The sequence below is a fragment of the Talpa occidentalis genome, unplaced genomic scaffold, assembly GCF_014898055.3.
Source record: "Talpa occidentalis isolate TD23 unplaced genomic scaffold, MPIMG_talOcc4v2.1 talOcc4.10, whole genome shotgun sequence".
Lineage (NCBI taxonomy): Eukaryota > Metazoa > Chordata > Mammalia > Eulipotyphla > Talpidae > Talpa > Talpa occidentalis.
In genome coordinates this window covers 35,906,995-35,919,538 of record NW_023600993.1, presented here as the reverse complement: position 1 = coordinate 35,919,538, position 12,544 = coordinate 35,906,995, and the positions used below count along the sequence as shown (strand labels likewise).

General features: G+C 53.2%; 2 protein-coding genes across 2 annotated transcripts in view; both read right to left on the bottom strand.

Annotated features, from left to right (window-relative positions):
* Nucleotides 1-424: 424 nt before the first annotated feature.
* Nucleotides 425-4,200, bottom strand: MANF (mesencephalic astrocyte derived neurotrophic factor). The gene is made up of 4 exons (XM_037529843.2): nucleotides 4,078-4,200; nucleotides 3,283-3,410; nucleotides 2,465-2,606; nucleotides 425-1,312 (listed from the first exon to the last, which is right to left on the bottom strand). Exons 1-4 carry the CDS (start codon nucleotides 4,160-4,162, stop codon nucleotides 1,128-1,130), a joined length of 540 nt encoding a protein of 179 aa, XP_037385740.1. The 5' UTR covers nucleotides 4,163-4,200; the 3' UTR covers nucleotides 425-1,127.
* A 1,156-nt stretch (nucleotides 4,201-5,356) lies between these two features.
* The window catches only part of DOCK3 (dedicator of cytokinesis 3), a 245,020-nt gene continuing 237,832 nt past the window's right edge, over nucleotides 5,357-12,544 (bottom strand). The window contains exons 51-53 of the mRNA XM_037501571.2: nucleotides 9,871-9,993; nucleotides 9,232-9,314; nucleotides 5,357-8,398 (exon numbers count right to left, since the gene is read on the bottom strand). Of these exons, the coding sequence (XP_037357468.1) occupies nucleotides 7,889-8,398; nucleotides 9,232-9,314; nucleotides 9,871-9,993 (716 nt within the window). The 3' untranslated portion in view covers nucleotides 5,357-7,888. The remainder of the gene's footprint in view (nucleotides 8,399-9,231; nucleotides 9,315-9,870; nucleotides 9,994-12,544) is intronic.

Here is a 12,544-nt window from a genome sequence, read left to right as displayed (position 1 = left end):
CAGATCAGGCCACAGCTCAAGCCAGCAATTGGGTTTCCCAAATATTAACCTCAGAGAGAAAAGCTAAAAAAGTGGACTCTGGGGGGGCCTCCCTGGTCCCACAAGAGGTCGAGCACAGCACCGTGAAGCTATTGCAGCCTCTGCAGCATAAGTTCGATCCCTGGCCAGGGAGCTACCCACATGGCACAGCAGACCTCTCCTGGCTCTCCCGCTGCTCCCCTCAGCAGTGTATTTCACAGTAGATCTGCCTGTTCTGTTCCCCACTCTGTCTCTGGTGAATCCTCTCCCTCCGCACCGCTGGCCTGTACCTCAGTTCTTGTATGCATAAATAAATATTAAAAAAAAAAAAAAAAAAGCAGACTCTGAGGACAACCCTTCCGGACCTCAAGTATCATGCTTATCTTGGGTAAAGAAAGGCAAAAGGCAGCCGTTTACTTCTTCTTTGGCAAACAGACTCCTACCAGTATTGCAAAAACCCAATGAGGTAGCAGAGGCTACAAACGCAGATCACAGGTTGAGGGCCAGAACAGGACAGTGATCAGTGGAGGCAACCAGGCCAAAAGCATCTTTAGAAATGTGACAGTTTTAACATGCAATTATTGAAGACATCATGGCAGACAACCATACCAAATATACCCTCAGTCCTGCTATTACTGAGCCCCAACATAAGTCTCTTCCACATGTATCAGACTCAATCCCCCATGCCTCCCAGCAGCTCTGGGACATCCTGTACAAGCCTCAGCCCATCAGGTAGTGTTATTTCCAGCACTGGTAGTTGAGGGACAGATGTGAATGCCTGAAAACTCTTTGAAAACTGGAAAAATCTTCATTAGGGATAAAACCCTACTTCAGTATTCACTTTAATTCTCAAAGAACAGCTAGAAATTTTCTTCCTTTAATAAAAAAATCCCAGACACACTTCAAAGTCCTAGAGTAAACCAGCAACAGAATAAAGTGAACCCCCTATGGGGGCGCTGTAGAGCCAGCATCATCAGGAAAGCTCCAGGTTCACACCTGACATTGTCAGGAGCCCACCTAAAAAATAAATTACAAAAGGCCATTTGGGGAAGATACAGATGAACTGTTGTTTTTTTTTCCCCCCTCAGCTGCAGCAGGGATCAGGCAGACTACAAATCAGTCCGTGAACTGGCTGCCTTGGGGGCATATTTAGGCATCAGTTCATTAATCTTCCGGATGTAGTCAGATTTTTCTGCACAACCTTTACACGACTCCCCCCAGTCATCCAGGATCTTCTTTAGCTCTTTAACTCGGAGCTTCTTCAGGTCCACTGTGCTCAGGTCGATCTGTTTGTCTGGAGGAGAGAGCAGGGAGAGTAACCAGCTGGGTAGGTGTAGGCACAGGCTCTTAATAGTTCCAGGGCGAGTCCGTCTACACTGTCAAACCATCCCTTAAAACAAGCAGCTCTACTGGTTGTAGGGGGAGAGATACTTCCAGACTCACTCAAGGTACATCAGTGCCTGCTGCCCCTCAGAAGGGGACCTGGCCCTGAGTCCCCTCAGTGTGAAGCCTGGTCTCATGTCCACCACAGACAATGCAGTGTCGCCAAGGCAGTGACTACAAGGTCCATGCAGGAGGAACCCTATAGGAAGACTGTGGCTTCCATTCCCCCAAGTGCCTCTTACATAGTCAAAGTAGAAGTGAAGTCACTGCAGAATGACGGCTCCAGGCTGGTGACAGAGCAGAAAGATCTGCCAGCCCCAACTAACAAACACAGGCCCTAGTCAGGCCCTTTAGTGGGGAGCTTTCTCTATGACCACTTGTAAACACAGAGACCCTGAGCCAACTGTACATGTCCCAGGCTTGACACAAGTGGGCAAGCACAGGCCCTTGATCCTCATGTCTTAACATGTTGGTACTGTTTTAAATTTTACAGAAAGGCCGACTATTCTCGGCCCTGACTCTGAAAGCCTGGGCCATTTTTTCTACCAAATACATATTCAGCAAGGGAGGCTCTGGTGCTCATAACTCAGGCTTGCCTGTATGGACACAACAGTTCTTTACAAAATAATAGTGATTATCATGCCTTCAGCGCTCAATGGCCAGAATAAGCATGTTAAACCCAAGTCAGACCACATCCCTTCTCTGCTCAAAAACGAATGTTTCTAAGTTCACTCACACTAAAAGCCTCATTTTCCCCAACCTGCAAGGCCCTGTTACCTGCCCACCTATTTCCTTCACCTCCTTGCTCTCCTGGTAGCGGTCCCCTGGGTTAATCCCCACCTCCTTCAGAATTTACTAAATTGTCACTTGCTCAATGAGGTTATTCTGACCTCCATCCACCACGATGCTAGATCTGCATCCCCAGCACCATCTAATGGGCTTAGATACATCTTTTTCAGATGGCTGTTGTCTATCACCTCCCTCTCCTAGCTAGAAAGTAAACTCTGAAAGCCTGACCACAGACGGTCCATGGTGTTTGTTTAAAAGGCCTGGCCACACTTACCATACTTTAGTTCACAGATCTGGCTGTCCTTCTTCTTGAGCTTCTCACAGATCTTCTCCACAGGAATGTGGTGAGCCAAAGGCTTCGACACCTCATTGATGATCTTGGTGGCTGCATCATCTGTGGCCCCAATGTAGTAACACTACAGCAAGAAAGGACAATGGTCTTCAAGAAGTGCCACTCAAAAGCCGTCTTCTCCGAAAAATACTTGTATCACGAAACGTCTTCTTTCTCTACCAGGGCCTCATTTCCCTGTGCCCTGCCTGTACTGGCAGGTCCAGTCACTGTAAACCCAGGGCTCTTAATACATATTTAGTCTTAGAGCTGACAGCCACCAGATGAATTTAAAAGTCACCAGATTCAAACCTTTAAACAGAGAGACAGGAAAACCAGATACTGCCAGGGAGATGAAAGCTACAGAAGCCACTGTTCTGTTAGCATTTTGTCTTCAACCCAGCCCTCACCCATTCTTCCCCACAAACACGCCAAGCTCACTTTGGCCCAGATACACTCACACGGGCGATCCCTAGGCTAGGATGGTCTTCCCCTTGATGACCCTTCTTTAGAGATCCTTGACTATTCTGTCTGAATCAGCACCCACCCTCTCCACCGTATCTTTCTGGACCATTTGCTTCATGACATCCATCTCACTGCACTGCCTGCTGTCCTGATGACTACCCTCTCCCCTAATACTCCCAGTGCCCACCACACTGCAGGGGCTGTAATCAATACTAACAGGATTTAAAAAAAAAAATCACTCTCAGTCCACCCAGCTGGCCTCCTGGGTGGACAAGTGGGCAGGGTCATTTGCTACTCACCAACCGATTCTCTTTGCTTCTGGCATCTCGGCAGAACTTTATAAGTTCTTTTTCAATAGACGCTGGTGAGAATGTGACATCTCTGTCTTTAAGGTCCTGGTAAAATCTTCCCAGATAAGAAATACAAACTGGAAAAGAGAGGGAGGGGAGATGCTCAGCCATCACCAAGTCGCACCCCAGCCCACCAGAAGGAACTCCGCCAGCAATTTTAACAGGAGACACGGAGAGGTAAGTTTTTCCATCACCGGTTTTCTTCAAGTGCCCACTGGTGGGCAGAACTGAACGTCGCTGGGGCCCCCTGGTCCACCCAGGGGATGCGGGGATCGCGCATCACCCAATGACCCACTTGCGGCTCCTCCCTGCTCTTTCCAGAAAGTTTAAGCCGAGATTGAACGTGTCCTTGAGAGGGACTCACTGTGACCTCAGAAAGGGGCACACTGGAGGCCCAACAGGAAAACGCTCAAAACGCTGCTCATTCCCAATCGCAGCGCGGAGCCCTGAGGTGTGGGTGGTCTCGCAGCGCCCCGCCCAGGCGCGGTGCCCGCGGCCGGCCCCGGCAGCTCCCGAGCGCCTTTGCCCAGTGAGGGGAACGCACAGGAGCCCCGGCGTGACTCAGTCTCAGGCCAAGTTTTCACCACGATCCAGTCCCGCCTTTCCCCGTCGGGCCGCGTCTCCCAGGCCGCGGCGGCCCCTCCTCCGGGCCCCGCCGGCCGCCGCCCCCGCCGCTCCGCGTTGGGTTAGCGTTCGGCCCCGCCGCCAGGCCGGCCTCGGCGCGCGGACCCCGCCCCGCCGCACCTTCGCAGTCGCCGGGCCGCAGCGCCCGCCCGCCCGGCAGCACGCTCAGAGCCAGCGCCACCGCCAGCCCGTGCGTGGCCAACATCCTCCGCCGCCGCCGCCGCCGCCGCCGCCGCCCGACTGAACCGCGCCCGCCGCGCTGCGCTGCCTACCGGGTGCCGGCCGCGCGCCGTAGCTCCCTATTGGAGGGAACCCTGAGCGTCATCCCGCACGCTGGGGCTCTATTGGTCCACGCGCCGCGGAGCCCAGACGGGCGGCTCCACGCTGCCCTTCCCCATTGGCTGGCGGCGTCGCCCGCCCGCGGCCCTAGACAGTTGTCGGCCGCTGATTGAGCCAGGGCGGTCCGCAGGAAGCGGCCGCGGAGGCGGTGGAAGCTGCCGGGGCCGCCATCTTTGGTAGGGGCACGGCGCCGGCTGGGGTGGAGCGCGGGGGGCTGAGGTGGGGTTCGCTCCCCGCCCCACGCCTACTGAGTGGTCTCGTGTATCCCCTGCTCTGGGCCACACGCTGGCCGGAATAGCTTCCCGGGCTCCCCGCTCGGGACCCCAACTTGGGGGGCAGGTCGGGGCTTCTGGAGTGGGCCGCAAGCCCACAGGGCTGGCGGGGAGGGCAGCCGGCCTCACGCGAGTCTCCCGAAAGTTTTTCTCCCTTTCCCCGGGTTAGCGGTCACGTGAGAGTCCTCGGGGCGCGTCCGCGGGGGCTCGGCGCCCGCCGGGCGTAGCCGAATCTCCCCGTCAGCTCAGCCGCCCGCCGGCTCCGCTGCCCGTGCGAGCCGGGCCGCCTTGCCCGGCTGAGGGGGCGCCGGCGGGGTCCCTCGACGGGAGCACCTCCCGCAGGCGGTCACGTCGGGGCTGCCGTCCTGGACCTCAGGGAGGCTCCGGGCCGGGGGTCGGCGCCCGGGCTGCGGGATCGGAGCCACCTCGCCTCAAAGAGGGCAGGGAAAGGGTTTGGAGGGTGGCCTCCCACTCCTGCGAGAGCTCCCGTTTCCTCACCAGCCGCGGAGCCCGGCCGAGGTGCTGGACCGCCGCCTCCGGTTTCCCAGATGAGCGCCCGGGGCCCTTGGCTTCGGCTCTCCTGGGCCAGCGGGCAGACATCCGTCTCCTCCGACTGCCCTCGCGTCAAGTGCGAGGCTGGGCAACCTGTCCCGGTAGGCAGGGCGTGTGGAAGGTTGGTTCTGTGCTCTCTGCCGAAGGGAAGTTTCCGTGGGGCTACGAGAGCGTGGAGCCCAGTGGCAGGGGTTGGGGAGGGGCACTGCGCTGTGCCATTCAGTGAATTCAGTGGGTCAGTATCAGGTATTCATCTTTAATGCACATCACAGCAGTCAAGGGAGTGGGGGAAGGGGGAAAATCAAGTGGCAGATATTTACATCTAAAATTCACATTACTGGTTGGATTTAGAACATGCTACCACAATATATACAGTAAAATACCTCTTGGGACACTGGTACAAATTTTTTTCTTTCAACTTTGCTTTCTGGTACAGGTAAGATCATTTTTAAATCACTTTTTTTTTTTTAAAACATAAATACACAAAAGATGGTTAGAAGTTTTGTTATTTTAAATAAGCACAGAATGCTGGAGGTTAAAAACACATTTATAGGGCGAAATACCAATTGAACATCACACTCTATACATTTTTTGCTCAAATTCCTGTACAAATACACAGCATTCAAATAGGTATTTACAAAGAAGCTTGAAACAATGAAAAACAGTATTTCACAATCTAGTCAGAGGATTCTCATCTATGGCCTCCCACTTCCCCTCAGACTGGCTGATTCTCCAATAAAAGGGGTTTGGAATATGTCCTTTTCATCCAGTTAGGGAATATATAGAGAGAACACACAAACCTGCCTCACCTTGCATAAAAGCAAGGCCAAATAAATCCACACTCCCCTTCCTACCCTCCCGTGACACCAAGTGGAGAAGGTAGATGTGTGTATGTGATGACTGTCTTTCCAGGGATTGAGGTTCAGAAGTGCCCTAAAATCTAAATATGTCCTCCTATCTAAGAATCAGATCCAAAGCTAGCCCCCCAGCCCTCTAAAGTTCACGAAGACCAGATAGTTCCAGCCTGCCCTCAAAGACTGAGGGCTGCCAAGACGGGTCTACGTCAGCCTTACACGATCAACACGGACAATAAACACTTCCAGCAGCCCTGAAGGTATCGTGATCCTCCATCTTTCCTAATAGATTACTTGCTGGCATTCCTGTTAACAAGTTGGCATTTGTTTCTAAGAGGAAAAAACACCCTGACCATGGCCTTTTCTGTTTGGAAAAGGGGGCTGTGATGGAGGGCCAGGGCCAGCCATGGAGGCCAAACAAGCCAGCAGAAGAGAACTAGGAGAACACGCCAGCTCAACAAGGAGAAGGCAGCCTGTGACCATCAAAGTTATGAACTCAAGCAAATGAAAGAAACAAATTTTGTAGACATGGTTTTTTTTTGTTTGTTTTTAAGTAACTTAGAAGCACCCTGGTAAAATACTATTACCACCCCACCCTATCCTCCCAAATAATAAACTAAGAGGAAAATCAGTGCCCTGACCTGAAAGAGTTTCCTATAAAGACACCACTGCGCTCTGCCCAACAGACGGAGGCTGGAGAAACTGCCCACCTGCCTGCCCTGAACCCTGAGTGGTGGTCCCCACAGGCCTGGAGGGGTGGGTGAGGGGGGGCCCTGCACTTGTCCACTTGGGAGAGGATAATTCAACCTGTGTGGCTGTTTCCAAAACAAAGCTCCCTCACACCCTTTTTACCAGGGAGCTTGTCGAACCTGACCACATTTCCTCAGGGCTTGGAAGCCTGGCTGGGCAGCCAACCCCACTGCTAGGAGGTAGTGCTGAAAATCCCTGATTCAGGAGCTGGATGACAGATATTCTGGCCACTTCTGAAAGCTCAGAGGATTTCCGGCCCCTGCCGTACCCCAGCCTCACTCCTATACCAGCTCACAGTTCAACACATGGCCTCCTGGGCTGCGGGGAGGAAGGTGGCTAGGGTAGTCCCTCTGGCTCCACACCTCACTTAAGCCCCAGAAGCGAGTAACCTCTGCAGATCCAAGGTGGTTCCTGCAGGGCATGAGGTGTTTGCGAGTGGAAGAGAGTAAATGGTCAGAAATAAAAATGATGGAGAGAAAATTCCAAGGTAGGTTAGGAGGCAGGGCTGGCCCACGGAAGCCTGGCCATGTGCTCTGGATATACAGTTAGGCCAGGTCACATGCCTGAGCTGGCAGGTTGGGCCAGCCAGCCCTTCAGTTGCACACTCCCGGATGGAAGAGTGAGCAGGTGGGCAGGCATTTGTGCAAAAATGGCTGTAGCCCCGCTGTCCGCCTGTGACATGGAGTCCGCGTGGTTCTTGCAATCCCTGAATACAACCATGAGCTCTGTCCACAGCAATGGAAGAGGTCCTTAGTGCAATTTCCATTCTTCTGTGCATCTCTATCCTGGAGGGAGGGCCTGGGCACCTACCCCAGGGGCCTGCAAAGCTGCAAAGCAATTCTGTCTGTGCAATATCTCCACATAGCTCCACGTGGGCTGGAACTGCAGGAGAAAGAAAGCATCTACTGCACAAAGAAAGGAAAACCCAGAGAAATGGAAATGTAGAAAATGAAATAAAAAGAGAAGCCACAACCCTTCATGCTGCTGCAGCCTCTGTACATGGCAACACACGAGTTCACGGCAGTAGAACATAGACTTGGGGTGATTTTCTCTCCTGAGTGCCAGGCCTCTCTGGCTCCCTGGGGAAGGGGGACTTGCTTTTCAGACCTGCGGCAGCTGCGCAAGCTGCTCACTGAGGGTGCGTCTGAGCCGCCTCCCTGCCCCTCACTGCTCCCCTCTGCCATGCTCCCAGCTCATGCGGGCCTGTTCTTCTTTGATGCTCCCAGGGGGCAGAGAGGGCTTGCGATGCAGGCCCCGAGGCCTATCAGCCTCTTCTCGAAGCAGCACACCCTCATCATGCTCCAGGGCTGGCAGGCGGGGGTGGTAGGGCTTGGGGGGCAGCGCAGGCGGGTCCATGGGGTCCTGAGGGATGACACATCCTGGGGCTGAGTGGCTTCGGCATGGTTGGGCCTTGATGGAGTCCAGGACGGCGGACTCGGAGAGACTGTAGTGGACAGGGAGGTAGGACGGCTCAAGATCTTCATCAGCATTCCAGGCCTGACTTGGCATGGAGTCCATGGTGTCGGTTCGAGGTGGAGCCTCTGAGGAGTGCCCAAAGTTACTCTCACTCAAGGAAGACACACCGCTGCTGGCACTGCCGGACAGCGTAGAATTGCTGCCGTCCAGGCCTGATTGGGGACTTGTGGGGGAGGCCGGGATAGGGTGAAGAGGAGACTGCAAAAGAAAGGGTGTGCATATTGGCATTCCTCTCCCCAGACAGGCTGACTGGCCCTCCATTTGAAGAGAAGACCATGAGTCTGTTCATTAATGAACTTGAAAACAACCCTCATCAATAGCATGTTTCCTGTTTCCTCAGTGGAAACCCCTTAGTTCCCTCCTGCCCCCACAAAGTAACCTGCTTTCTATGCGCAAAAGATGGTCCTGCCCTGGCTGCTGGGCATTTCTGCCCCTGAGGCCAGGTCCCAGGCTGCGGGCTGTGGCTCTGGGGTACAGCCTAGGTCATCATGCCACTTGGGGAGCTGACAGAATCCTACTGGTGATGACCCAGATGAATGCATTCTTCTGCCAAAATATTTTGAGTTTTTTCCAGTTTGCAGGAAAATTAATGTTTTTTTTTTTTTCATAAAGCTTTGTGCCTGATACTTTGCTTTGACTGGACTCTAGTGTAAAATGCTCTATGATCCACCATAGGAATATTTCTTTACCTCTTGAACTGTGTGGTATGTTGATACATTGTGGTGTTGGCAGAGAACTCCCCACTCCTACCCCACCCCACATTCTAACTATTCACCGCCCATACATTCTGGATACTCTGTGTTGCTGTCTCCAGGATTCTCTGACTGCCCTGGCCCCCACTGCATTTGTTGTAGGACACATTGGTCATCGGCGGTCTGGGTATGACCTGGCCACCCAGCGTCTGCCAGGATGGGTTCTTGGGACAGAGCAGCAGGGGAGGACTTGAGTTCTCTCTATAGGCCTTATGGGTGATTCTAGAGCAGAGATGACTCATCTCACAGCCTTGTAGGGCTGTCACTTCAGTACATTACCTTACGCAAGGTCCGGGCAGGGAGGGCCGGGGGGGTGTCACCCAAGGGGTGGTGGAAGGCATCAAAGTGTAGGGAGTAATGACCTGCAAAGGGAACAGAACCAGAGCCTCAGCTGGGTGCCTCCCGGGCTGCATGCCAGCACATCTTGCTGGACCAACTGGGCAGATGTGGGAGGAGTCTGCTGGGGACCCCTCAGCATTGAAGGCCATATGAAAAGCATTCTTTCATTGAAGTTTTCCAAAACACAGGCTGATGAGTAGAAGATACCCATTCCACACAGGTGGTCAAGAAGTTCAGTTATGCCAGAACCCAAGGAAAAACAGACCATAGGCAGAGGCAGCTCTCTGGCCTACTGTTGGGTGATGATAGGCTGGTGAGTATCAGTTTCAGCGTGATCAGTTCCATTGTCTTCAGTCTCCCTGTTTGGGAGGCCTTTCTGAGTTCACCTGATATGCTCAGAAATCTCACTGACCCTAAAAGCTCAGCGGGGTCCTTCCTGTGGCAGGGGTGTTTTTTCCTTGATTAGTCAGCCCAGAGAATGGCCCATCTTCTCAGTCTGGAGGGCCACTGCCCTAGACCCTGAGCAGAGTGAGTCTGAGACCATGGACTATCTGGGGGACCCACTGGAGGTCTTCTTACCATGCAGCAGGCTTCGGGGAGGCACTGGGGGGGCCAGGATGCACCCCATGTGGGCAGACAGGAAGGGTTGGGCCTCTCGGGCTCCGCTATCCAGGCTCCAGCTGCTGGGGGCTGCTGGCACCGCTGAAGGGTGAAAACAGATGGCATGAAGGGAGGTTACTTCTTGAGCCACTCTCTGGGAGAAGCCCATCCTACAGTTTATGTCTTCTTCAGGTGTGTACTATGTACCCAGCACATGTGGGAATGATACGCTAGCCCCTGGGAAGAAAAATAATGGCCAAATAAGATGCTAGTCCATTAGGGAGAGTGGCCATGACTGGAAGTCACTCAAGAGGATGGCAGAAGAATGGCATTTTAAGAGTGCTCAGGATGAGGCAAGCTGAAGGAGTGAGGCAAGGAGTGAACATCCACAGCCTCTCAGACTGTCCAGGAAGAGAGAACAGGAGAGGAGACTGCAACAGACTGATGTAAATGAGAAAATGGAGAGAGACTGTGGGTCACAGAGCTTCTTACCAAAGCATCAGGGCTCTTCTACTGGCCTGGCCCAATGGGAAAGCAGAGAGCAGGATTGGTGGGGGAGGGTAAGGCAGAGATTGCCTCCTTCTATAGCTGGTGTATGGCCAGGGGGTGCACAAGAGCTGCCCCCAAATCAGGCCCCTTAAGGGTCTGTGTTAACACATAGAAGTTTGGCTCATCACCACTGCTTCTGTGCCCACTGGCTGCACTGGGATGTTCAGGAGTTTTTTAGGCAAGGATAAGGTGTTCACTGTGCCCATCGGAGGAAAGAGCCTTCCTTGTGGCCCAGGTTTAGCTGAATGCACTGCTGCCTGAGAGGAGGGAAGGCTGCTTGGATGCTCTGGGGTATCTAGAGGGGCCCAGTTGGTGGCCGTCCACATGCCATGGTTCCAAATAGAGCAGGCCTTGGACAAAGGGAAACAGGTACCCACCTCCACTAAGGAAGGAGCCCAGGTGCCAGAATGCCGGCCTCTCAGCCACCACTGGGGTGAATGACTTTGCAGGAGGGGAGAGGCTGGGAGGCATGGCTGGACCTTGGGGTCCAATGGAGCCACTCTGCTGGAGCAGCAGAGGACATGTGAATCCTGTTGGTCTACTCTTCCTGGAGAACAAATACCACTGAGAAGAAATATGCGTTTTCTCTGAAGGAAGCCAGGCAAGCATAATCTCCCTTTTGGGTTGTCAGCAGCAGGAAAGCAGCTCACAACCCAGGGGCCTACCTATGGGCTTTGTTCTGGAGGCAGTCACAACTAATGTGGGCCTGAGTACCTGGGATTTAAATTCCTCTTGGCTCAGGTATGTTTGTAAATGCCGGGGCCTAATGGGATCTGGGAGGTTCTGGAAGGAAAGCAGTTGAGAGTCTAGCTTTTGAGGAGGATGTGGGCAAGAAGGTCTGGGTTCCATGGTGGTCTAAGGATAAAGTAATGTCCACCCTCTTCCTCATTATTGGTCAGGAGCTGTCATGTGCTCGTACCAACACACAGGCCAGATAAATTCCACCAAATTAATGGCCTCAGTTCTAAGGATGATTGCTTAGTCTCACAGGATGGTTGGTGGTTGGTGGCAAGAGGGTGGGTATGACAGTGACAGGGTAGGGAGGTACTCAGTTGTCACCGAAGAGAGGAAAGAATTCTAATCTAGGCCCCGGAAGAATTGTGGGGCTGCAAGAGGACACCCACAAGGGCCCCAAAGAACTTGTGGGCAAGAAGGTTACGGGGGAAGAAAGCTGGCAAAGCAGCAAAGGATCACAAAAGGGTGCCTGCTTGAGCTACTCATTGTGAGCAGAAACCATCAAGTTTGCCCTGTAGCCTGGGGCTGGTGAGCATGAGACTGGTGGACTTCTGCAGTGCAGCAAGCACAGCAGAGAGGCGGCAGGAAACCGAAGATGAAATGATTTATCCTGAGGGGCAATTCCCGCTGTCCCAGTAATCTCAATCTCCCTTTTAACAATGGTCCAGCACTTTCCCTTGGTGCCCAGTGCTGAGGCCCATAGCCCTGAGGCAGATGTGCCTGATTTGGGAGTCCTTGTCTGGCAAAAGAGCTCACTGCAAATGAGAAGTAGAGTCCTCGTGGAACTTGGAATCCTGCTGGCAAGAATAGAGACAAATACAGATAGTTCCTACCCTGGAGGATCAGACAGAGACTTAAGAAGTTATTATTCTGGCTTATGTGTTTCCACTAGGCAAGTGGCTAATTTGCTGCCCACGAAGTGCTGGCCTTGTAGTATGAACGCGTTTGTTCTGGGTTCACTCTATTCTGAGACAACCCTTTTTCCTTCTCACACCTGGAGGCAGGTGTGTCCAGCTTTTGCTGCAACCTGTTCTGAGGCTTGAAGCTCTTCTGTGTCCAGTTGGCATAGGGTTCTGGTCTGTCCACCAGCACCTATTTGAGCCCATTTGTGCTCCTGGATAGTCCTGTGATTGCTCCACATCTCAAGTGAAGAAAAGTCACTGTGAATTCTGGCTTTTGAAGCCAAAAGGGCACTCTGTTTTGGGGGCACAAGAGCAGAGGTCCAGGTAAGTCCCTTGTTTTTGGTATGTGCAGCTTTGAGGCATCTTCAGTCAGAATTCCATGCCCTTTGTGGTTGAGCACCCAGCGTTGATGCATGCCTGAGGTCATGGGTTTCAGCCATGGGGCTGAGGTCATGGGTTCAGTGTCT

Bases quoted from the DNA above. Each gene is read 5' to 3' on its own strand.
- MANF (XM_037529843.2), bottom strand. From the start codon at position 4,162: ATGTTGGCCACGCACGGGCTGGCGGTGGCGCTGGCTCTGAGCGTGCTG. The intron at 3,411-4,077 runs GTGCGGCGGGGC...TCTCTTTTCCAG, and splicing joins GCGGCCCGGCGACTGCGAAG to TTTGTATTTCTTATCTGGGA. The intron at 2,607-3,282 runs GTGAGTAGCAAA...TTCTTGCTGTAG, and splicing joins GAAGCAAAGAGAATCGGTTG to TGTTACTACATTGGGGCCAC.